The following is a 26,552-nucleotide window of genomic DNA, read 5'->3' on the forward strand; positions in this document are numbered from 1 at the left end:
CTCCCTCCAAATATTAATATGGCTGGAGCAGTTTTTGTAGTGGGAACTGGTATGTTATGTTAGAATTTATAATACATTTTTTGTGTTTTTTGCCCTTCAGGAGTTAGCATCACTGATCAAACCAATGGGGTTTCTCTCTTATTAATGCTAAGAGAGTGTTTCAAAACTTCTCCAATTGAGATTTCCACAATATAATATTTTGATGTTATTTCCTGAAAGTTTTATGTATATCTGAATGAAGAATGTTTTTTAAATCAAAGCTATTAAGCTGATCACTTCTGAGTATCACAATTTTTTTGAAGAAGCTTTGCATAAGTTAACTTGTCATTTGTACTCTACTAAAACAGAGATGAAGTACAATTTTTAAATGAAATGAGAGAGAGAGTAAGAGAGTTATTGAATTGGGCAGCACAATTTTATATGAAAAGAGGGAGAGAGCTATGATATAACATAGAAGTGTTTTTTCCCGCAAAATTGTTCCCAAATTTCCGAAAATAACTAAATTTCACAAAAAATGCGGCCATCTTGAACTTCGCATAGCCCTACAATTTTTCTAATTTCTAGCTTTAAGTTTGTTCTTTCAAAATACGATATTTTCTTTAAGTAGTGAAAAAAATCAATGGCGTTTAAACTTTTTTTATTTTGTCTAAAAATATGAACATATTTTTGTCATATAAGCGTTTATAAAAAAGTTTAGTCAACATTTTATTATACCCTCCACCATTGGATGGGGGTATATTAACTTTGTCATTCCGTTTGTAACACATCGAAATATTGCTCTAACACCCCATAAAGTATATATATTCTGGGTCGTGGTGAAATTCTGAGTCGATCTGAGCATGTCCATCCGTCCGTCTGTTGAAATCACGCTAACTTCCGAACGAAACAAGCTATCGACTCGAAACTTGGCACAAGTAGTTGTTATTGATGTAGGTCGGACGGTATTGCAAATGGGCCATATCGGTCCACTTTTACGTATAGCCCCCATATAAACGGACCCCCAAATTTGGCTTGCGATTGCTCTAAGACAAGCAAATTTCATCCGATCCGGCTGAAATTTAGTACATGGTGTTAGTATATGGTCTCTAACAACCATGCAAAAATTGGTCCATATCGGTCCATTTTTACGTATAGCCCCCATATAAACGGACCCCCAAAATTGGCTTGCGATTGCTCTAAGAGAAGCAAATTTCATCCGATCTGGCTTAAATTTGGTACATGGTGTTAGTATGTGGTCTCTAACAACTATGCAAAAATTGGTCCATATCGGTCCACTTTTACGTATAGCCCCCATATAAACGGACCCCCAAATTTGGCTTGTGATTGCTCTAAGAGAAGCAAATTTCATCCGATCCGGCTGAAATTTGGTACATGGTGTAAGTATATGATCTCTAACAACCATGCAAAAATTGGTCCACATCGGTCCATAATTATATATAGCCTCCATATAAGCCGATCCCCAGATTTAACCTCCGGAGCCTCTTAGAGGAGCAAAATTCATCCGATCCGGTTGAAATTTGGTACGTGGTGTTAGTATATGGTATCCAACAACCATGCAGGAATTGGTCCATATCGGTTCATAATTATATAAAGCCCCCATATAAACCGATCCCCCGATTTGGCTTGCGGAGCCTCTAAGAAAACCAAATTGCATCCGATCCGGCTGAAATTTGGCACATGGTGTTAGTATATGGTCTCTAACAACCATGCAAAAATTGGTCCACATCGGTCCATAATTATATATAGCCCCCTATATAAGCCCATCCCCAGATTTGACCTCCGGAGCCTCTTAAAGGAGCAAAATTCATCCGATCCGGTTGAAATTTGGTACGTGGTGTTAGTATATGGTATCCAACAACCATGCAGGAATTGGTCCATATCGGTTCATAATTATATAAAGCCGCCATATAAATCGATCCCCAGATTTGGCTTGCGGATCCTTTAAGAGAAGCAAATTTCATCCGATCCGGTTGAAATTTGGTACGTGGTGTCAGCATATGATATTGGTTTATAATCATGGTTGCCACTCGAGCCAAAAATAATCTACCAATATATAGAAAATTTTGTTAACATTTTATTTCTACAGAAATTTTTTGTTAAAATTGTATTTCTATAGAAAATCTTGTCAAAATTTTATTTCTATAGAAAATCTTGTCAAAATTTTATTTCTGTAGAAAATTTTGTCAAAATTTTATTTCTATAGAACATTTTTTTCCAAATTTTATTTCAATAGATTTTTTTCCAAATTTTACTTCTATAGAAAATGTTGTCAAAATTTTGTTTCTATAGAAAATTTTTGTAAAAATTTTATTTCTATAGAAAATCTTGTCAAAATTTTATTTCTATAGAAAATTTAGTCAAAATTTTATTTCTATAGAAAATTTTGTTAAAATTTTATTTCTATAGAAAATTTTGTTAAAATTTTTTTATGTCTATAAAAAATTTTGTCGAACTGAATTATATACGTATTTGATCGACCTTTTTTGATTTAATATAACCACGTATGGAGTTACATACAATTTAGAAGACGGTGTTAGGAGGTTTTAAGATACCTTGCCATCGGCAAGCGCTATCGCAACTTAAGTAATTCGATTGTGGATGTCAGTGTTTAGAAGAAGTTTCTACGCAATCCATGGTGGAGGGTACATAAGCTTCGGCCTGGCCGAACTTACGGCCGTACATACTTGTATTTCTTGGAGAGTTCAAATTTTTTCTACAAAGAATATATATAGAGCTCCGGCCCGCTTCAGGCTTTTCACTCCTATTTTTCTGATAGGAAAACTTTTTGACATTTTGGTTATACACAGAAAACATTTCCGTAGTTAAACTAACGCGAAATTTAACTTATTTTTATTGGAAAAAAATTATTTGCTTGTAATTAAATTTTATTATTTTTATCGCAATTTTCCACAGCTTAATGAAATCTTACTTTTTTTAAGTATGTCTCAAAAATTTTATGAACTAAACGTGAGTATAAAGTTCAATGACCGTACACATAAGTTCAATATGAACTAAAACAAATTAAAATTTTCGCACGATTGCCAAAAATAGTAAGACTGAACTACTGTATGGTTAAAATGGTCATGATTTGGCGCCAATGATTTTCTTCTTTACTTTTAGTTAATTTTTTCTTCTATGAGATGATGTAATTTCGTGAACTGCAGTTAAAAAGTACAACAGAGCATTAAAATTTCCTGGTTTTAACAATGCTTTGTGGAAATCTCAAAATGTGGAGTAAAATTTAGTTCAATTTTTCGTGCGTGATAGTTCATTCTTCCTATAAAACAGCTCACTTTTTTCGGTATATACAAAAAATGAGATTTAAAGTTTATTTCTTATATGGAAAACGTGTTTTCTACTTTGTTCGTGGCACATTCTCAATTTTAGCGATGTAGAGAATATACCTTATCTATCTTTTTTATTTTCGTTAAAAACTTCGAGCGAAACTAATGCATAAATAGGCCTGTGAATTATTTGACATATATTTCGTTTTATATATCATTAGCACATATATATATTTTTTTAATCCGCCCCCTCTTAGGATTTTCATGCTTATTTTTCTTATTGTAGGACATTTTCAAATTTTGGCTACATACCAAAAAATGATCTATTAAGTTTATTTCTAGTATGGAAAACGTGTTTTCCATTTTGTTTTGTGCCATCTTCTCAATTTTCGCGATATTGAAAATATGATTTTCATTTTCGTTAAAAACTGAAAGCGAAAATAATGCAAAGGTCTGTGAACTATTAGACATATATTTCGTTATATATAAGTTATTAATACGTCTTTCATATTTTAATTCATAACATTTTGATAGTTTGTGAACAAAAACAAAATCAAAATATATGCATATAAATTATGTCTCGCAATTTTCTTTGAGTGAAAATATTAATGTTTTTCAATTCAAAATAATAATCATTTTAGCTCAGCCTAATACCATAAAAATATGTCATTTGCGTCATTGTAGTTTGTTTTCAGTTTTTTTTTATTCATTGACATCATCAAGTTTGCAAAAAACATAAACTATATTAACTATATAAATTATATTCCCTTATAGTTATTTTAATTTATATTTTTGCAAATTAAAGAAAAAAATGTTGGTCCTCAGTAATCAGTGTTTTGGTAAATATGTACAGTTTCATAAAAATGTGTTAACACATTTAATTTAAAGCAGTTTTTACTGTTATCATTTTGGCAACATATAAACAATAAAATTTAAAAATAAAATGAGATTTTAAACGACTAAATAAAATTTTCCGTAGAAAAAAAAATTTTTTGACAAAACTTCCTATAGCAATAAATTTTTGATAAAATTGTCTATAGAAATAGAATTTTCAAAAAAAAAATCCATATTAATAAAATTTTGACAAAATATTCTACAGAAATGCAATTTTATCAAAATCTTCTATACAACTTAAGTTTTGACAAAATTTTCCTAAAAATAAAATTTGGTCAAACTTTTTTATAGAAATAAAATTTTGACAACATTTTCTATAGGAAAAAAACTTTGACAAAGTTTTCTATAAAAAATAAAACTATTACAAAATTGTCTATAAAAATTACATTTATGTACACTGAAAAAACATTGAACCCACCGGGAAGAATGCATTTTGTAAATTTTGGAAAATTTTGAATATTTTTAGAAAATTGTAACTAAACAATATGGGAGCAACCGTGGTGCAATGGTTAGCATGCCCGCCTTGCATACACAAGGTCGTGGGTTCGATTCCTGCTTCGACCGAACACCAAAAAGTTTTTCAGCTGTGGATTATCCCTCCTCAGTAATGCTGGTGACATTTCTGAGGGTTTCAAAGCTTCTCTAATGGCGATTTCGATTGGGAAAAAAGGCGCAACATTCTCGAAATTGATTGCCAAATATAAAGGACACTGTCATAGATTTTTGATACTGTCTTCCTCTCAATATTATGAATTAACAATAACTTTGGAATGACACTATTATTTGAGCGAAAATACAATGAGGGAAAAAGTAGTGTAACACCAGGGCAACACATTTTTTGCGAAACGACAAATTCAAGAAAATTTATTCGGCATAATTATTTTTATACCCTCCATCATAGGATGGGGGTATATTAACTTTGTCATTCCATTTGCAACACATCGAAATATTGCTCTAAAACCCCATAAAGTATATATATTCTGGGTCGTGGTGAAATTCTGAGTCGATCTAAGCATGTCCGTCCGTCCGTCCGTCCGTCCGTCCGTCCGTCTGTTGAAATCACGCTAACTTCCGAACGAAACAAGCTATCCACTTGAAACTTGGCACAAGTAGTTGTTATCTGTAGGTCGGATGGTATTGAAAATGGGTCATATCGGTCCACTTTTACGTATAGCCCCCATATAAAGGGACCCTCAGATTTGGCTTGTGGAGCCTCTAACAGAAGCATATTTCATCCGATCCGGCTGAAATTTGGTACATGGTGTTGGTATATGGTCTCTAACAATCATGCAAAAATTGGTCCATATCGGTCCTTAATTATATATAGCCCCCATATAAACCGATCCCCAGATTTGGCTTGTAGAGCCTCTAAGAGAAGCATATTTCATCCGATCCGGCTGAAATTTGGTGCATGGTGTTGGTATATGGTCTCTAACAATCATGCAAAAATTAGTCCACATCGGTCCATAAATATATATAACCCCCATATAAACCGATCCCCAGATTTGGCTTGTGGAGCCTCAAAGAGAAGCAAATTTCATCCGATCCGGCTGAAATTTGGTACATGATGTTGGTATATGGTCTCTAACAACCATGCAAAAATTGGTCCACATCGGTTCATAATCATATATAGCCCCCATATAAACCGATCCCCAGATTTGGCTTGCGAAGTCTCCAAGAGAAGCAAATTTCATCCAAGCCGGTTGTAATTTGGAACATGGTGTTAGTATATGATCTTTAACAACCGTGCCAGAATTGGTCCATATCGGTCCATAATTATATATAGCCCCCATATAAAACGTTCTCTAGATTTGACCTCCGGAGCCTCTTGGAGGAGCAAAATTCATACGATCCGGTTCAAATAAGGAACGTGGTGTTAGTATATGGTCGCTAACAACCATACCAAAATTGGTCCAATCACACAAAAATTGGTCCATATCGGTTCATAATCATGGTTGCCACTAGAGCCAAAAATAATCTACCAAAATTTTATTTCTAAAGAAAATTTGGTCAAAATATTATTTCTATAGAAAATTTTGTCAAAATTTTATTTCTAGAGAAAATTTTGTTAAAATTTTATTCGGTTCATAATAAAATTTTCATCATTTTCAAAATTTTATTTCTATAGAAAATTTTGTTAAAATTTTATTTCTATAGAAAATTTTGTTCAAATGTTATTCGGTTCATGATCATGGTTGCCACTCGAGCCACAAATAATCTGCCAAGATTTTATTTCTATAGAAAATTTTGTCAAAAGTTTATTTCTATAGAAAATTTTGTTAAAATTTTATTTCTGTAGAAATTTTTGTAAAAATTTTCTTTCTATAGAATATTTTGTCAAAATGTTTATTTCTATAGAAAATTTTGTGAAAATTTTATTTCTATAGAAAATTTTGTTAAAATTTTATTTCTGTAGAAAATTTTGTCAAAATTGTATGTCTACTTTGTCAAACTGAATTATATACGTATTGGATCGATCTTTTTTGATTTAATATATACCACGTATGGACTTACATACAATTTAGAAGATGGTGTTAGGAGGTTTTAAGATACCTTGCCATCGGCAAGCGTTACCGCAACTTAAGTAATTCGATTGTGGATGGCAGTGTTTAGAAGAAGTTTCTACGCAATCCATGATGGAGGGTACATAAGCTTCGGCCTGGCCGAACTTACGGCCGTATATATTTGTTTTTTTTTCACTTGTTAAAGAAAATATTGTAGCTCGAAGGAAAAAAAAATTGGAGTTCCAAATAGCAAGATTGTCTTTAGTGACATACGAAAATCATGATGAACGCATTTGTAGAAAATATTACATATTTAAAGAAATAATGAACTATTTTCTAAGAAATACGAATTTAGTAAATCTTTATGCTTAATTTTTTGTGTATAATTTTTTTCTCGTTTTTTAGTTCATTTAACTAACGTAAATATTCTTAGAGTAACGGAAACTTTCTCCAAACATAATAATCCCATGAACTAAAACAAAGATAATTTGGCTTTAATGAAATAGAGAGCTCACTTTTTTTTGGAGTGTAGACAAAATTTTGTTAAATTTCTCTATATAAATAAAATGTTGATAAAATTTTTCTATAGAAATGAAATTTTGACATAATTTTCAATAGAAATAAAATTGTTACAAATTTTTTATAAAAAAAAACTGTAATAAATTTTTCTATAAAAATAAAATTTTTAGAGAATTTTCTATATATTTCTAGCTTCTATAAAAATAAAATTTTGTTAAAATTTTCTAGAGAAATAAAATTTTGACAAAATTTTCTATAAAAATAAAATATTGATAAAACTTTCTCTAAAACATAAATTTGGACTAAATTTTCTATAGTAATAAAATTTTGGCAAATTTTTTTATAAAAAATAAAACTGTGACACTTTTTTTATAAATTTTTTATAAAAAAAATAAAACTGTGACAAATTTTTAAAAAATAAAAATAAAAATAACATTTTTAGAGAATTTTCTATATATTTCTAGCTTCTATAAAAATAAAATTTTATTAAAATTTTCTAGAGAGATAAAATTTTGACAAAACTTTTTGACAAAATTTTCTATAAAAATAAAATCATGATAAAACTTTCTCTAAAACATAAATTTGGACAACATTTTCTATAGAAATAAAATTTTGACAAAATTTTTTATAAAAAATAAAACTGTGGCAAATTTTTCTATAAAAATTTTCTATATATTTTCAGCTTCTATAAAAAAAAATTTATTAAAATTTTCTAGAGGGATAAAATTTTGACAAAATTTTCTATAAAAATAAAATATTGATAAAACCTTCTCTAAAACATAAATTTGGACAAAATTCTCAATATAAATAAAATTTTGGCAAAATTTTTTATAAAAAATAAAACTGTGACAATTTTTTTATAAATTTTTTATAAAAAAAATAAAACTGTGACAAATTTTTCTATAAAAATAACATTTTTAGAGAATTTTCTATATATTTCTAGCTTCTATAAAAATAAAATTTTATTAAAATTTTTCGAGAGAGATAAAATTTTGACAAAACTTTTTGACAAAATTTTCTATAAAAATAAAATCATGATAAAACTTTCTCTAAAACATAAATTTGGACAACATTTTCTATAGAAATACAATTTTGACAAAATTTTTTATAAAAAATAAATTTGGACAACATTTTCAATATAAATAAAATTTTGGCAAAATTTTTTATAAAAATTTGTTTATAACAATAAAATTATACACAAAATTTTCTATAAAAATAATATTTTGATAAAATTTTCCATAAAAATTAAATTTTGACAACATTTTCTATAGAAATAAAATTTTGACAAAATTTTCTATAGACAAAAAATATTACAAAGTTTTCTAAATAAATAAAATTTTGACAAAAATTTCTATATAAATAAAATTATTGTTGTTAAAAATAATTCTATAGAAATACAATTTTGACAAGATTTTCTATAGAAATTAAAATTTTGACAAAATTCTCAATAAAAATAAAATTTTGGCAAAATTTTCTATGAATATAACATTTTTTAAAAAAAATCTATAACAATACATTTTTTTACAAAATTTTCTGTAAAAATCAAAAAAAAAATCTATAGAAATAAAATTTTGGCAAAATTTTCTATAACAATAAATTTTTTACAAAATTTTCTGTAAAAATCAAAAATAAAAAAATGCATAAGTTTCTGTAGAAATAAAATTTTTACAAAATGTTCTATAGAAATAAAATTTTGACAAAATTTGCTATAAACCTTCAATATTGTTGTTAAAAATAATTCTATAGAAATACAATGTTGACAAGATTTTCTATAGAAATTAAAATTTTGACAAAATTCTCAATAAAAATAAAATTTTGGCAAAAATAAAGTTTTTGTAAAAATATTGTTTTTGATAAAATTTTCTATAGAAATTAAATTTGGAAAAGTTTTCTATATAAATGACATTTTGACACAATTTTCTATAGAGATAAAATTCTGACAAAATTTTCTTTAAAAATAAAATTTTGATAAAACTTTCACTAAAACAATAAATTTATGTTTTTTTTTTCAATCTCGATGTCTTTTTTTTTTAAATATTTTATTTGTTTTAATTTTTAATAATTTTTCTCTTAAACTAAAATTGTGGCAAAATTTTCTAAAAAATAAAATTTGGACGAAATTGTATTTTTATGAACATCGATAAAATTTTATCGATCAATATATAAGTATGGATTTATTTTGTTTATTCATTTTCAAAAAAATTGTATTTTTTCATTATCTAAGAAAACCTTCTGCCATTTTGAAGGCCCGTTTGTTATTATCAATTCAGTTTATACTTTCAAACAATTTCCTTATAAAACCTGTGTAGTGCTTGCTTGTATATATGTAAAAGCATGCTGAAAATTAGTTTTTCGTAATTCTTATCAAGTTCATGATTCACCTAAATGTTATTTTTAAAAACAGGTCAAGGAAATTAAAAAAAAATTATCACTAACATTTTCAAAGCAATGTAAATTTTCCTCTACAATAAAAAAACTAAAGCCAATTAAATAACAGGAATCTATTATCAATTAGCAATGAAAATAAAAAAGTTTAGAATTACACGTGAGCCTACATCAGGAGGCTTACACTGTTTTGAGGCTTAATTATATATTTCAATCACTGCAACAATATTTCTCTTAAAGTTCAATTAAAAACTGCATTTCTAAAACAAATTATTTATTACTCAAAACGTGTCTGCGTTTTTTTTTTTGTTTATTTGTATTTTATTCATGGTTTAAACAAGTTTGTTTTTTTAATTGATTGAAACAATAAACCAAGTGCCCTTTATTAGTTTCTTTACTGGGGGCAATTTGCAAAACAAAACTTTTGCCATTGTTTTGTTTTTATTGCAAATATTCATAAATTGAAATTTGTTTCTTAAAGAAGAATTCAATTGTCTACAGAGCAATAATTTAATTGGATTACCGCATTGAATTACGTGATTTGTTTTCACTGTGTGCGTTTTAGAAGAGAAGTTATTTGAAACTGTATTTGATCTCACAATACACTGTACAACAAAAAAAAATAAAATCAACATATTGAGAATTACAAAATAATTTGACTCTTCAAAAAATTCGAAATTTTAAACTCCTTTTTAACTCATTTATGTAAACTCTGTGGTAAATTTGGTAAAGGTCTATAATTCAAAATAGCACATTAATCTATGTGCTCACATAATTGAATTATATTTCAATTGAAAGAGAATGAGAGAGAGAGAGAGTGGAAGAGTATAATGTAGTAGCATAGCCAGTAATGGTATTAAGATGAGCATTTTTAGGATCACTTTTCGTTTCTAAACCTTAAATGAAAATGAACTCATACAGACTCACAAAAATATTTGGCTGTTTAAAGAATTCAAAATGTTAAATTCCTCTTTACCGCATCTATATAAACTTCATTTATAAGATGTAAGGCCCCACAATTCACAATAGCACATACATTAAGCTCAAATAATTGCATTGTTTTGCATGAGAAATAGAGAGAGAAAGAGTAGAAGAGTATAATATAGTGATGATGTTAAGCTAGCATAGCTAGTGATGATGTTAAGATGAGACTGTTACTCTCATTTTTAAACCATGTACAATAGTGTGAGTTGTATACTACAACTTTCTGTTTACATAGCATCGAACTATCGAAAAAATATCAACTTTAACTTTAACTTTTACAGATACAGCTATGTACCTGAAAAATATTTGCGAGCTGACACATCTAAAGGAAAATATCTACAAAAAAATGTCTTAGACGTTGCTTGAAAAATGCCAACTGTTGTGTATTATTGGGTCAGTAACATTTCTTCGATACACGAGGTTTTATTTATTATACATACAGGACCTTTTTCGTTACCTACAATAAATACGCATATTTATTAAACTACCAAATGAAACCTACCAGATTAAATACTCAATACAGATTATTATATACCCAATTTTCAGATCATATGATTTATTTTCTTCATACCCATTTTTAAATGCAACAAGAAGATATTTCCTCTGATATGTTTTCCTATCCACTGATTGATCTATGGACTCAAGAAAAAATACCTCTTATTTCCTTCCTTCCTTTAGTTTGCGATTCTTTTGTGATAGCAAATCGAATCTAGCATATTGTCGAAAAAAATAGTGCCAAATCATGTTCTATTCTCTTTATTGGGAAATCATCAATTTAAGCAATAGTATTTTTAAAATTTGTAAGAAACCCAAAAATAAATAAATTTCTAATTACGTGCAACAGGCAAAATGTCGATGATCACGTTTTCTTATCTAAACCTTTTATAATTGTTTAGAAATAAGCCTTTTCTATAATAAGCCAAAAAATCACCAACATGATTTGGCATTTTACCAAATTGTGAAATTATTGCTCTAGAAAAAATACCTAATTACGTGTTTAGGGGGTGTGTCCAAGAAAATTTCAATTAAAATTTGTTAGAGATAAAAATGTGGACTTAAAACCCACATAAATATATTCACTCATAACCACCTAAGAAGTGCAATTTATAAATTAATGTTTAATAAGTCCATTAAAAATTTCAATGAAATAGAGATAAAAAAATATGGACTTAAAACCCATATAAATATTTTGACTCATGACCACCTAAGAAATAAAATTTATAAATTAATGTTTAACACATCGTCAGTACTTAATATAGAAATTTACCAATTTTTTTTTGAAAATTCATCCATCATTTGGTGATTTTTTTAAAATTTTTTTTAGCAATTTTTACATTTTTCTTTATTGATAAAATTCTTTGGCATACCATAATATTTCCTTTGGCTGTCTGATTAAATTTTGGTTTCGATTTCTTATGAAAAAACAAACAAAAATTTTTTTTCTCTATATACATGCAATGCGTCACAATATTCTTGGGGGTGTGTTTCTTATTCAAATTGAAACGTTTTTGTTTACTTGATATTGTTTTTATTTTATTTTCTATTTTTGTTATATGGCATGGGACGTTTTTTCCCTCTCAAATTCCGTCCGCTAGTCATGGGGTTTTATTCGATTATTTTTATTTTTGCGAATTGTCTGCACGAGTATATTTTTTTTAACCATACACATCAGAGATATACTTACATAGATAAGCATTTATAATTATCTGTGATATGATGACATTGTCATTTTAGACACATTGATTAACAAGCTAATTTTTGGGGACATTTTTATGGCTTACCATCATGAATTGTCATCCGAAATATGAACGTATCTGAGATTGATAACATAGATTGTATTATATGATATGATTTACTACATTGTGTTAATTATGGCATAGGAAACCTCAAAAGAAAAATCGAACAATAATGATATATAAATAAATAATTATTATATATGACCTAACTATTGACTATAACCATCACCATGGAATTTTGGGATATAATTTAGCATTCTATTTATTATACCAATTTTAATGTATCGATATTTAGGTAGAGGGTACATATAAACCCACATTTTATAAATAAATGTTTAATAAGTTCATTAAAACTTTCAATGAAATAGAGATAAAAAATATGGACTTAAAACCCATATAAATATTTTGACTCATAACCACCTAAGAAATGAAATTTATAAATTAATGTTTAACACATCGTCTGTACTTAATATAGAAATGTACCAATTTTTTTTTTTGCAAATTCATCCATTATTTGGTGTTTTTTTTACATTTTTAGCAATTTTTATATATTTATTTATTGATATATATTTTTTTTTTTTGCATACGATAATGTTTCCTTGGAAAATTTTCTAAAATTTGGCACATAAAGTTACCACATGTCTATAAAACTGCATATTTGAGTACATGGACAACCAAATGAACAAAAATATTTAATAAATAAAGTGCAATCATACCTTGGGTAGTGTGAATTTTTATCCCCGATTTTGATCTAGTTCCTCACATTCTATGTAATTAGAAATACTGTTCACACGCAACATCTATGAATATAGAGCTATTGATTAATTAATTACACACCTCATTCTAGGCACTTAATATGCAAGCCATTAAATTCAAATCGTAGAAACGTTTAGCAAACATATGAAGTCTTTATTTATTATCTACATTTACTGACATATTATTAATAATCAATAAAAAAAATAAATTCTTCGAACACTATCATTTAAAAAATAGATAACGGGTTTCAGTTTAAAAACACACTGTATGACTACCATTTAATTTTAAAAGAGAAAGATAAAAAGAAATCATTTCCGTTTTGTGGCAACACTATGTTAACTGATTACAACAGGAAAGAGAGTCAGGTGTGTGGGTGCGTTGGTATGAGTGTGTGGTGGGTAATTATATGCTACCCATACCATAAATAACTAAGTAATAGATGACCCATCGGTGTCAAACGCAGTCTGACAGTTCCCAAAATGATGAATAAACGAAGAAAATAGGGGGAATTACAAATTCTCTCTTAGATTCGTTTTTACAATTTTCCTATTTTATCCACAATTTGAACATTTTTGATACACCAGATGATCTATAATCAAGTTAAATATTCAAAAGTTCATATTTGAACAAAAAAATGCGACTAAACCCGCGAAAATACAAAATTTAATTTTGAGCAAATTTTCTCTTTACGAAAAACACAAAACGAAATGTCAGAAAATTTATTTGGGCTTCTTCAACATTTTCTGGTCGGAGAGCGATGGGTCATCTATATTTTAAAGAGTCTATGACCCATACGGTAAACCTTTTAAGTGTTATTGGCGATAGATAGTTGACGATGACAAATTGAAGTGTATTGTATTATATACTTGTAGTGTTAAAATGGTTTATAATGAAAGTGCTCTAATCTTTTCTTTCGGTAATTTAATACAATTATATATATTTAATTTTTTAAATATTTTTAAAAAGCCATTGTTATTAAAAATGTAATCAGATCACTTGTATTTCTGGTAATTAAATGTAATTATAATTTTTTTGTGTTTTTATTGGTATCACAATGTATACCCATTTTCAACACACAGTGTACTGGTTATTGGCCATGCTTCAAATGCAACAAATTTCGTTTGAATCGTCTGAGTTAATTAACCATTTTGCTTTTGGTTTTATGTTGAAATTGCAATTGCAATTGCAATAAAACACTGGCTTTGTTTTTGTAGTTCTACCACACTACCACTCATTTTGTTGACAATAAACGAAGTGAGTGATTTGTTTCCAGCGCACTAATGGTGCAACATTGTCCTCTTTAAACTTTGGATAAAAAGCAAAAACAAAAAACTTTCTACTTAAAGTAAAAAGAAAATAACATAAAACAAATACAAGAGTAACCATAAAAAAGAAAAACAAAAAGAGATTAAAATTTTTTTGAGAGTGTAAAACAATAGCTTCGTCGAAAGTTTATTTTCTACTTATCGGTGTAATGGAGATTGGGAAGTTAATGTAAGTAACAACGTTTCAAAAGCCCGTAAGTCATTGCAATTATTCCCAAAAATTAGTTTCACATATTTGTTTGAAACAATAGGAAGCCATGACGGTTAGCAATTTTATTATGCTATGTTTACAGTTATAAATTTCAAGATTTTTACCTTCAATAATTAAATAATTGATAATAGTAATTATAATTTAAAATCCTTTCGTTTACTTTTAGATATTCCGATGGCACTGTCAAATTGCGTAATCCCAATATTGAACTTATGGATCAGGATATTCTATATCATTTGGCTTTGGGCAGTGAATCGCATGATCTCCATGAAATGTTCGGTGATGTTAAGGTGAGTTTCTTAATGATATCAACCACAAACGGATGGTTTCCAAAAGTTTCTATAGAACATTTTGTCAAAATTTTATTTTTATGGAAAATTTTTGCAAAATTTTATTTCTATAGAAACTTTCTGCAAACTTTTATTTCCATAAAAATTTTTTCAAAATTTTTTTCCATGGAAAATTTTGTCAAGTTTTTATTTTTATAGAAAATTTTCTCAAAATTTTATTTCTATAAAAAATTTTGTAAAAATTTTAATTCTATATTAAATTTTGACAAAATTTCATTTCTATAGAAAATTTTGTTATAATTTCATTTCTATAGAAAATTTTGTCAATATTTTTTTTTGTACAAAATTTTTGCAAAATTTTATTTCTATAGAAAATTTTGTCCAAATTTTATTTATATAGAAAATGTTCTCCAAATTTTATTTCTATAGAAAATTTTGTTAAAATTTTATTTCTATAGATTTTTTTTAAGTTTTATTTCTATAGAAAATTTTGCAAAATTAAAAGTTTCTATCTTTTTGCAAAATTTTATTTCTATAGAAAATTTTTGCATCATTTTATTTCTATAGAAAATTTTTGCAAAATTTTATTTATATAGAAAATTTTATAACAATTTTGTCAAAATTTTATTTCTATAGAAAATTTTGTCAAATTTGTAATTATAATAAAGATTTTAATAAATAAATAAAATAAATAAATATTTCTATAGAAAATTTTGTGAAAAATTTACTTCCATAGAAAATTTTGTCAAAAATTTATGGCGATAGAAAATTTTTGCAAAATTTTATTTCTACAGAAACTTTTTGTAAAATTATATTTCTATAGAAACTTTTTGCAAACTTTTATTTCTATAGAAAATTTTCGCAAAATTTTATTTCTATGAAATTTTTGCAAAATTTTATTTCTATAGAAAATTTTGTCAAAATTTTATTACAATAGAAAATTTTGTCGAAATTTTTTTTCTATAGAAAATTTTGTCAACATTTTATTACTATAGAAAATTTTGTCAAAAATTTTATTTCTATAGAAAATTTTGTCAACATTTTATTTCTATAGAAAATTTTGTCAAAATTTTATATCTATATAAGATTTCCTCAAAATTTTATTTCTATAGAAAATTTTGTTAAATTTTTATTTTTATAAAAAATTTTGTCAAATTTTTATTTCTATATTAAATTTTTTCAAAATTTCATTCCTATAGACAATTTTGTTAACATTTCATTTCTATAGAAAATGTTGTCAATATTTTATTTCTATAGAAAATTTTGTCCATATTTTATTTCTGTAGAAAATTTTATCCAAATTTTATTTCTATAGAAAAATTTTTCAAAATTTTATTTCTATCGAAAATTTGTAAAAATTTTATTTCTATAGATTTTTTTTAAGTTTTATTTATTTCTATATTAAGATTTGTCAAAATTTCATTTCTATAGAAAATTTTGTTTAAATTTCATTTCTATAGAAAATTTTGTTAATATTTTATTTCTATAGAAATTTTTTGCACAATTTTATTTCTATTGAAAGTTTTTGCAAAATTTTAATTCTATGGGAAGATTTTGCAAAATTTTATTTCTATAGAAAATTTTGTCCAAATTTCATTTCTATAGAAAATTTTGTCAGTATTTCATTTCTATAGAAATTTTTTGCACAATTTTATTTCTATGGAAACTTTTTGCAAAATTTCATTTCCATAAAAAATGGTGCCAAAATTTCACTTCTATAGAAAATTTTGTCAAAATTTTATTTCTATAGAAAATTTTGTCAATATTTTATTTCTATCGATTTTTTTTCCAAAATATTATTTCTATGGGAAGTTTTTTTCCAAAATTTTATTTCCAAAAAAATTTTGTGCAAATTTTATTTATATAGAAAATTTTCTCCAAATTTTATTTCTATATTTGTACGAATTTTGTCAAAACTTTATTTCTATAGATTTTTTATACCCACCACCATAGAATGGTGACGGGGGTATAATAAGTTTGTCATTCCGTTTGTAACGCATCGAAATATCGATTTCCGACTATATAAAGTATATATATTCTTGATCAGGGAGAAATTCTAAGACGATATAACGATGTCCGTCTGTCCGTCTGTCTGTCTGTCTGTCTGTCTGTCTGTCTGTCTGTCTGTCTGTCTGTTGTAATCACGCTACAGACTTCAATAATGAAGCAATCGTGCTGAAATTTTGCACAAGCTCGTCTTTTGTCTGCAGGCAGGTCAAGTTCGAAGATGGGCTATATCGGTCCAGGTTTTGATATAGTCCCCATATAAACCGACCTCCCGATTTGGGGTCTTGGGCTTATAGAAATCGTAGTTTTTATCCAATTTGCCTGAAATTTGAAATCTGGAGGTATTTTATGACCATAAAGAGATCTGCCAAAAATGGTGAGTATCGGTCCACGTTTTAGTATAGCCCCCATATAGACCGATCTCCCGATTTTACTTCTTGGGCTTATAGAAACCGCAGTTTTTATTCAATTTACCTGAAATTTGAAATCTAGAGGTATTGTAGAACCACAAATACGTGTGCCAAAAATTGTGAGTATCGGTCCATATTTTGGTATAGCCCCCATATAGACCGATCTCCCGATTTTACTTCTTGGGCTTATAGAAAACGCAGTTTTTATTCAATTTACCTGAAATTGGAAATCTAGAGGTATTGTAGGACCACAAATACGTGTGCCAAAAATTGTGAGTATCGGTCCATATTTTGGTATAGCCCCCATATAGACCGATCTCCCGATTTTACTTCTTGGGCTTATAGAAACCGCAGTTTTTATTCAATTTATCCGAAATTGGAAATCTAGAGGTATTGTAGGACCACAAATATGTGTGCCAAAAATTGTGAGTATCGGTCCATATTTTGATATAGCCCCCATATAGACCGATCTCCCGATTTTACTTCTTGGGCTTATAGAAACCGCAGTTTTTATTCAATTTACCTGAAATTGTAAATCTAGAGGTATTGTAGGACCACAAATACGTGTGCCAAAAATTGTGAGTATCGGTCCATATTATGGTATAGCCCCCATATAGACCGATCTCCCGATTTGGGGTCTTGGGCTTATAGAAACCGTAGTTTTTATCCAATTTGTATGAAATTGGAAATCTAGAGGTATTTTAGGACCATAAAGGGGTGTGCCGAAAATGGTGAGTATCGATCCATATTTTGGTATAGCCCCCATATAGACCGATTCCCCAATTTTACTTCTTGGGCTTCTAGAATCCGAAGTTTTTATCCTATTTGCCTGAAATTGGAAATCTAGAGGTATTTTCGGGTCACAAAGAGGTGTGCCAAAAATGGTGAGTATCGGTCCATATTTTAGTATAGCCCCCATAAGAACGATCTCCCTTTTTAACTCCTTGGGTTTCTAGAAACCGTAGTTTTTATCTGATATGCCTGAAATTGTAAATATTCTGGTATTTTAGGCTCACAAAAACGTGTATCGGATTAAGTTTTCATCGGTCCACTTGGTAATGCCTCCATATAGACCGACTTCACTTCTTGAGGGTGTAGAAGGCGCACTGATCATGAAAATTGCTTGAAACTCAATGTAAAGTTTCCAGATTTTACTTCTACAGATTTAAGATTTCAAATCAAGACGTTAATTTAAAAAATTTCTTGCACACTTACAAGAGATGTTAATGATTCCTCTAAACCTCAAACAAAAATGGTTCTTATAAATCCAGAATCTGATATAGTCCTCATAGGTGAAATCTTTAAATTTATCTTCGGGTTGTGTCCTCAAGTCCTCAAGCCCTCCTGAAATTTCAAAGGAAACCCTAATATTTGGTTCATGGTGGTGGGTATTTAAGATTCGGCCCGGCCGAACTTACTGCTGTATATACTTGTTTTAAGTTTTATTTCTAGAGAAAATTTTGCAAAATTTACTTCCTATAGAAACTTTTTGCAAAATTTTATTTCTTAGAAAATTTTTGCAAAATTTTATTTATATAGAAAATTTTGTCAAATTTGTAATTATAATAAAGATTTTAATAAATAAATAAAATAAGTTAATATTTCTATAGAAAATTTTGTGAAAAATTTACTTTCATAGAAAATTTTGACAAAAATTTATTGCGATAGAAAATTTTTGCAAAATTTCAGTGCTATCGAAATGTTTGTCTAAATTTTATTTCTATAGAAAATTTTTGCAAAATTTTATTTCTATAGAATCTTTTTGCAAAATTGTATTTCTATAGAAACTTTTTGTCAAAATTTTATTTCTATAGAAAATTTTGTCAAAATTTTATTACAATAGAAAATTTTGTCAAAATTGTATTTCTATAAAAAATTTTGTCAACATTTTATTTCTATAGAAAATTTTGTCAAAAATTTTATTTCTATAGAAAATTTTGTAAAAAAAATTATTTCTATAGAAAACTTTGTCAAAATGTTATTTCTATAGAAAATTTTTGCAAAATTTTATTTCTATAGAAAATTTTGTCAAAATTTTTTATTATATATAGAATTTTGTCAAAATTTTACATCTATATAAAATTTCCTCAAAATTTTATTTCTATCGAAAATTTTGTTAAATTTTTATTTTTATAAAAAATTTTGTCAAATTTTTATTTTTATATAAAAATGTTTGTCAAAATTTCATTTCTCTAGAAAATTTTGTTAACATTGCATTTCTATAGAAAATTTTGTCAATATTTTATTTCTATAGAATTTTTTTGCAAAATTTGGTTTCTATGGGAATTTTTTGAAAATTTTTAGTTCTATAGAAAATTTTGCCCATATTTTATTTCTATAGAAGATTTTGTCCAAATTTTATTTCTATAGAAAAATTTGTCAAAATTTTATTTCTATAGAAAATTTTGTAAAAATTTTATTTTTATCAAATTTTTTTAAGTTTTATTTAATAAGTATTTTTTATACAAAATTTTGTCAAATTTTTATTTCTATATTAAGTTTTGTCAAAATTTCATTTCTATAGAAAATTTTGTCCATATTTTATTTCTATAGAAATGTTTTGCAAAATTTTATTTCTATTGGAAGTTTTTGCAAAATTTTATTTCTGTGGGAAGATTTTGCAAAATTTTATTTCTATAGAAAATTTTGTCGAAATTTTATTTCTATAGAAAATTTTGTCAAAATTTTATTTCTATGGAAGATTTTGTAGACATTTTATTTCTATACATTTTTTGTTTGTTTTATTTCTATAAATTTTTTTTTTCAAAATTGTATTTCTTTAGAAGATTTTGTAAATATTTTATTTCAATAGAAAATTTTATCAAAATGTCTATTGAAATAAAGCAGATTTACCTTCAGATTAGGTAAATCTGCTTTCTTAATAAATGGATTCGTGGCTGATATATTTCCCAGGACGGGCTGCTGCGTTTTCTGAAGACTCCGAAGTAGATGATGGTTCGTTTAAATAACCATTAGATAGAAGGTCTACCTATGTACTAAAACAGAGATCTTCAATAGATTTTTAAGAAAGTCGGACCAAAAAAAAATAAAATATCACTTTTTTACGATAGGATCTCTCTCTGTAAATGAAAAATATTTAATTTGTATAGAAATGAAAAAAGCGGTTTAATACAAAGCGTCCCGCCTCGTCCAAATATCACAAATTGATTTTTGATGAAGATAAGTTTACCTGAATCCTGATTTTTACTTACAAAGATTTTCACGAAAGATGCGGCTTCTTTGAAGTAAAAAACCTTTTAAGCTTTAAATCGACACTCAAAAAAGTTTATTTTGACTGAGAGTTTTTGGCCTTCTCTTATGTATTTTTACAATACTAATCACAGGTTCCCTCAAATATTTGATTTTTTTTATAACTTGTAACAACAAATCACCACTCCACCTTAATACACCAGCTGCGTGAGTAATAAATCTAGTTTATGCTAAAGCTAACCACTTGTAAAGAAAAATTATTTATGGTCGTGTGGTCAGTGCTAGTATCAATTTCCTGAATGGGCAATCTCACAATTGAACTTGCCTTAGCACGTAATGCAGTCAGTGCAATGTAAATATTTACATTCGTTTTTCATTCCATAGATTGGACATTTTTACCCATAGTCCCATATTTGAGACGATTTAAGAATTGTCTGAAGAAAAAAACTCACAACGCATTAAAAAATAATTCAATGACAATGTTGAGTTCGTTTAGAAAATCTTTTCTTATCATTTGATTTATTCAGGTCTGAGATGAGATTCATTTTTTTTTACATTTGCGCACTAATGCTGCGTTTAAATCTCTTAGATTTAATTCAATTATATTTTATAGAATTTTTATGTTATCGAGAATGATTTGTAGCATATAGCAGCAGCAACAGAAACAGCAACAGTAGCTCAGCATCATCCGCTCGTCAAAGTCATATCAATATCAAGGTTATTTGGGTCTTGTTTTATGGAGTTTTTTTTCTGCTTTTTTTTCAATAAAAAATTAGCAAAAACCAAAGCACTGGGCATTTTAATCAGTATATGGAAAAATATAAGAAATAAAACATGTTTCTTTTTTATTTGAAATAAGCACCACCACATTATTCTAATTTATTATGAATATTGCACTCGAATTATTATCACCAGATTCAAGTTTTGTTTTTTGTTTGGTGAAGCAGTGGTATGTTTTGGGGCGGTGTCGTTTTGATGCCATGGGATTGGTCTTTTATTCTGACATGACCATCTCTACTATGAAGCCGGTTGTTGAACGTGACTTTTGATTTTTTAATTAGGCATATTTGAATTTTTAATTATTTGATATTTATATTGGAACTTTCTATAGGAAACTTGTTAGAATAAAATCAATATAAAGAAAAAATTATTACTTTGTTGTATAATTAGGCATTTAGATGAAGCTGAAAGTATATTCAAATTGTGCAATTGCCATTGATAACTAGAATCTGTTTATTTGATACTAATTTATTTTTTTTTATACAAAAAACAGTTATTTAAATATTTTTTTTAATAAAATGTATTAATTTGCAAATTAATGCAGGCGATATCATGTGGCGAAATTCAATTTAGTATATAAATACTGACAAATGTTTAAAGAGTATTTCAAAACACAATACCTATTTAAGGATTTTATTTAAATAGAATAATTATAAAAAGAGAACTTGTTATACAAACATTAGACTTACCTTAATTACAATATTGCAAAATTTTCTTTAATTATAAAATTTTATAGAAACAGTTTTGACAACATTTTCTTTTGAACCAAAATTTTAATACTTTTTAACGAATTAAAAAAATATATTAAAAATTCAAATACGACGAAATTTTCTATTAAATTCAAATTTCCAAAAAAATTTACAAAATTTTCTATAGTAATAAAATTTTGAGAAATTCTCTATAGAAATCAAATATTGACAAAATCTTCTATAGAAATGAAATTTTGACAAAATTTTCTATAGAAATAAAATTTTGACAAAATTTTCTATAGAAATAAAATTTTTCAAACATTTTCGTTAGAAATAAGATTTTTCAAACATTTTCGTTAGAAATAAGATTTTGACAAAGTTTTCTATTGAAATAAAATTTTGCAAAAAATTTCTATAGAAATAAAATTTTGCAAAAACTTCCCATAGAAATAAAATTTTGCAAAAACTTCCCATAGAAATAAAATTGTGCAAAAAATTTCTATAGAAATAAAATATTGACAAAATTTTCTATAGAAATGAAATTTTGACAAAATTTAATATAGAAATAAAAATTTGACAAAATTTTTTATAACAATAAAAATTTGACAATATTTTCTATAGAATTAAAATTTTGAAAAAAAATTCTATAGAAATAACATTTTGAGAAAATTTTCTATAGAAATAAAATTTTTCAAACATTTTCTTTAGAAATAAAATTTTGAACACATGTTCTATAGAAATAACATTTTGACAAAGTTTTCTATTGAAATAAAATTTTGCAAAAATTAGCTATCGCACTAAATTTTTGACAAAATTTTCTATAGAAATAAAATTTTAACAAAATTTTCTACAGAAATAAAATTTTGTCAAAATTTTCTGTAGATATCAAATCTTGAAAAAAAATTTCTATGGAAATAAAATTTTGTCAAAATTTTCTGTAGATATAAATCTTGAAAAAAATTTCTATGGAAATAAAATTTTGTCAAAATTTTCTACAGAAATAAAATGTTAACAATATTTTCTATAGATATCAAATTCTGAAAAAAATTTCTATGGAAATTAAATTTTGTCAAAATTTTCTATAGAAATAAACTTTTGACAAAATTTCCAAAACAAATTTTTTTGAAAAAAATTCTATAGAAATAATATTATGACAAAATTTTCCTTTATTTTGAAAAATTGTCTAAAGAAATAAAAATTTGACAACATTTTCTAAAGATATAAAATTTCGAGAAAATTTCTATAGAAATATAATTTTCAGAAAACTGTCAATAAAAAAATTGTTGACAAAATTTTCTATAGAAAACAAATTTTACGAAATTTTTGTCGATATAAAAAAATTTTGACAAAATTTTCTATAGAAATGAAATTTTGACAAACTTTTCCGTAGATTTAAAACTTTGACAAAATTTTCTATAGCAATAAAATTTGGACAAAAATTTCTATAAAAAAAAATTGACAAAATTTTCTATAGAAATAAAATTTTGACAAATTCTCTATAGAAATAAAATTTTGATAAAATTTTCTATAGAAAGAAAATTTTCAAAAAATTTCCAAAACATAAAATGTCTAAAAACATTTTGACAAAATTTGATTTCTTTAGACAATGTTGTCAAAATAAATTTTGACAAAAAAAATTTTGTCATAATTAAATTTTGTCGAAATTTTCTATAGAAATAAACTTTTGACAAAATTTCCAAAACAAATTTTTATTAAAAAATTTCTACAGAAATAAAATTATGACAAAAATTTTTTTGTCAAAATTTATTTTGACAATATTGTCTAAAGAAATAAAATTTTGACAAAATTTTCTAAAGATATAAAATTTTGAGAAAATTTCTATAGAAATATAATTTTCAGAAAACTGTCAATAAAAAAAATTGTTGACAAAATTTTCTAAAGAAAACAAATTTTACGACATTTTTTGTGGAAATAAAATTTTGTCAAAATTTTCTGTAGATATCAAATCTTGAAAAAAATTTCTATGGAAATAAAATTTTGTCAAAATTTTCTACAGAAATAAAATGTTAACAATATTTTCTATAGATATCAAATTCTGAAAAAATTTTCTATGGAAATTAAATTTTGTCAAAATTTTCTATAGAAATAAACTTTTGACAAAATTTCCAAAACAAATTTTTTTGAAAAAATTCTATAGAAATAATATTATGACAAAATTTTCCTTTATTTTGAAAAATTGTCTAAAGAAATAAAAATTTGACAAAATGTTCTAAAGATATAAAATTTTGAGAAAATTTCTATAGAAATATAATTTTCAGAAAACTGTCAATAAAAAAATTGTTGACAACATTTTCTATAGAAAACAAATTTTACGAAATTTTTGTCGATATAAAAAAATTTTGACAAAATTTTCTATAGCAATAAAATTTGGACAAAAATTTCTATAAAAAAAATTGACAAAATTTTCTATAGAAATAAAATTTTGACAAATTCTCTATAGAAAAAAAAATTTGATAAAATTTTCTATAGAATGAAAATTTGCAAAAAATGTCCAAAACATAAAATGTCTAAAAACATTTTGACAAAATTTGATTTCTTTAGACAATATTGTCAAAATAAATTTTGACAAAAAAATTTTTGTCATAATTAAATTTTGTCGAAATTTTCTATAGAAATAAACTTTTGACAAAATTTCCAAAACAAATTTTTATTAAAAAATTTCTATAGAAATAAAATTATGACAAAAATTTTTTGTCAAAATTTATTTTGACAATATTGTCTAAAGAAATAAAATTTTGACAAAATTTTCTAAAGATATAAAATTTTGAGAAAATTTCTATTGAAATATAATTTTCAGAAAATTGTGAATAAAAAAATTGTTGACAAAATTTTCTAAAGAAAACTAATTTTACGACATTTTTTGTCGATATAAAAGTAAAAAGTTCTATAGAAATAAAATTTTGACAAACTTTTCTGTAGAATTAAAATTTTGACTAAATTTTCTATAGCAATATAACTTAGACAAAATTTTCTTTAGAAAAAAATGTTGACAAAATTTTCTATAGAAATAGAATTTGGACAAAATTTTCTATAGATATAAAATTTTGACAAAATTTTCTATAGTAATAAAATTTTGACAAAATTTTCTATAGAAATAAAATTTTGACAAAATTTTCCATAGAAATAAAATTTTGACAAAATTTTCTATAGAAATAACATTTTGACAAAATTTCTATAGAAATAAAATTTTAACAAAATTTTCTATAGAAATAAAATTTTGTCAAAATTTTCTGTAGATATCAAATCTTGAAAAAAATTTCTATGGAAATAAAATTTTGTCAAAATTTTCTACAGAAATAAAATGTTAACAATATTTTCTATAGATATCAAATTCTGAAAAAAATTTTCTATGGAAATTAAATTTTGTCAAAATTTTCTATAGAAATAAACTTTTGACAAAATTTCCAAAACAAATTTTTTTGAAAAAAATTCTATAGAAATAATATTATGACAAAATTTTCCTTTATTTTGAAAAATTGTCTAAAATTGTGTAAAAATTTGACAAAATTTTCTAAAGATACAAAATTTTGAGAAAATTTCTATACAAATATGATTTTCAGAAAACTGTCAATAAAAATATTGTTGACAAAATTTTCTATATAAAACAAATTTTACGAAATTTTTTGTCGATATAAAAAATTTCTATAGAAATTTTCTATAGAAATAAAATCTTGACAAACTTTTCTGTAGAATTAAATTTTTGACAAAAATTTTCTATAGCAATAAAATTTGGACAAAATTTTCTAAAGGGTGATTCTTTTGAGGTTAGGATTTTCATGCATTAGTATTTGACAGATCACGTGGGATTTCAGACATGGTGTCAAAGAGAAAGATGCTCAGTATGCTTTGACATTTCATCATGAATAGCCGAACGATCTGCCACAACGTCGAATTTTCAGTGAATGGGCCCTAGAAAAGTTGGCAGAAAATCCGCTTTTTTATCGACAAATTTTGTTCAGCGATGAGGCTCATTTCTGGTTGAATGGCTACGTAAATAAGCAAAATTGCCGCATTTGGAGTGAAGAGCAACCAGAAGCCGTTCAAGAACTGCCCATGTATCCCGAAAAATGCACTGTTTGGTGTGGTTTGTACGCTGGTGGAATCATTGGACCGTATTTTTTCAAAGATGCTGTTGGACGCAACGTTACGGTGAATGGCGATCGCTATCGTTCGATGCTAACAAACTTTTTGTTGCCAAAAATGGAAGAACTGAACTTGGTTGACATGTGGTTTCAACAAGATGGCGCTACATGCCACACAGCTCGCGATTCTATGGCCATTTTGAGGGAAAACTTCGGAGAACAATTCATCTCAAGAAATGGACCGGTAAGTTGGCCACCAAGATCATGCGATTTGACGCCTTTAGACTATTTTTTGTAGGGCTACGTCAAGTCTAAAGTCTACAGAAATAAGCCAGCAACTATTCCAGCTTTGGAAGACAACATTTCCGAAGAAATTCGGGCTATTCCGGCCGAAATGCTCGAAAAAGTTGCCCAAAATTGGACTTTCCGAATGGACCACCTAAGACGCAGCCGCGGTCAACATTT

At 26.3% G+C, this 26,552-nt stretch overlaps 1 protein-coding gene across 2 annotated transcripts in view; it reads left to right on the forward strand.

Annotated features, from left to right (window-relative positions):
* Window positions 1-26,552, forward strand: part of LOC142221927 (uridine phosphorylase 1) — a 104,723-nt gene that overhangs the window by 69,511 nt on the left and 8,660 nt on the right. For both annotated transcript variants that reach the window (XM_075291820.1, XM_075291811.1), the window contains one exon: window positions 14,765-14,888. In XM_075291820.1, the coding sequence (XP_075147935.1) occupies window positions 14,765-14,888 (124 nt within the window). The remainder of the gene's footprint in view (window positions 1-14,764; window positions 14,889-26,552) is intronic.

Source organism: Haematobia irritans, chromosome 1, assembly GCF_050003625.1.
Source record: "Haematobia irritans isolate KBUSLIRL chromosome 1, ASM5000362v1, whole genome shotgun sequence".
NCBI classification, from domain to species: domain Eukaryota; kingdom Metazoa; phylum Arthropoda; class Insecta; order Diptera; family Muscidae; genus Haematobia; species Haematobia irritans.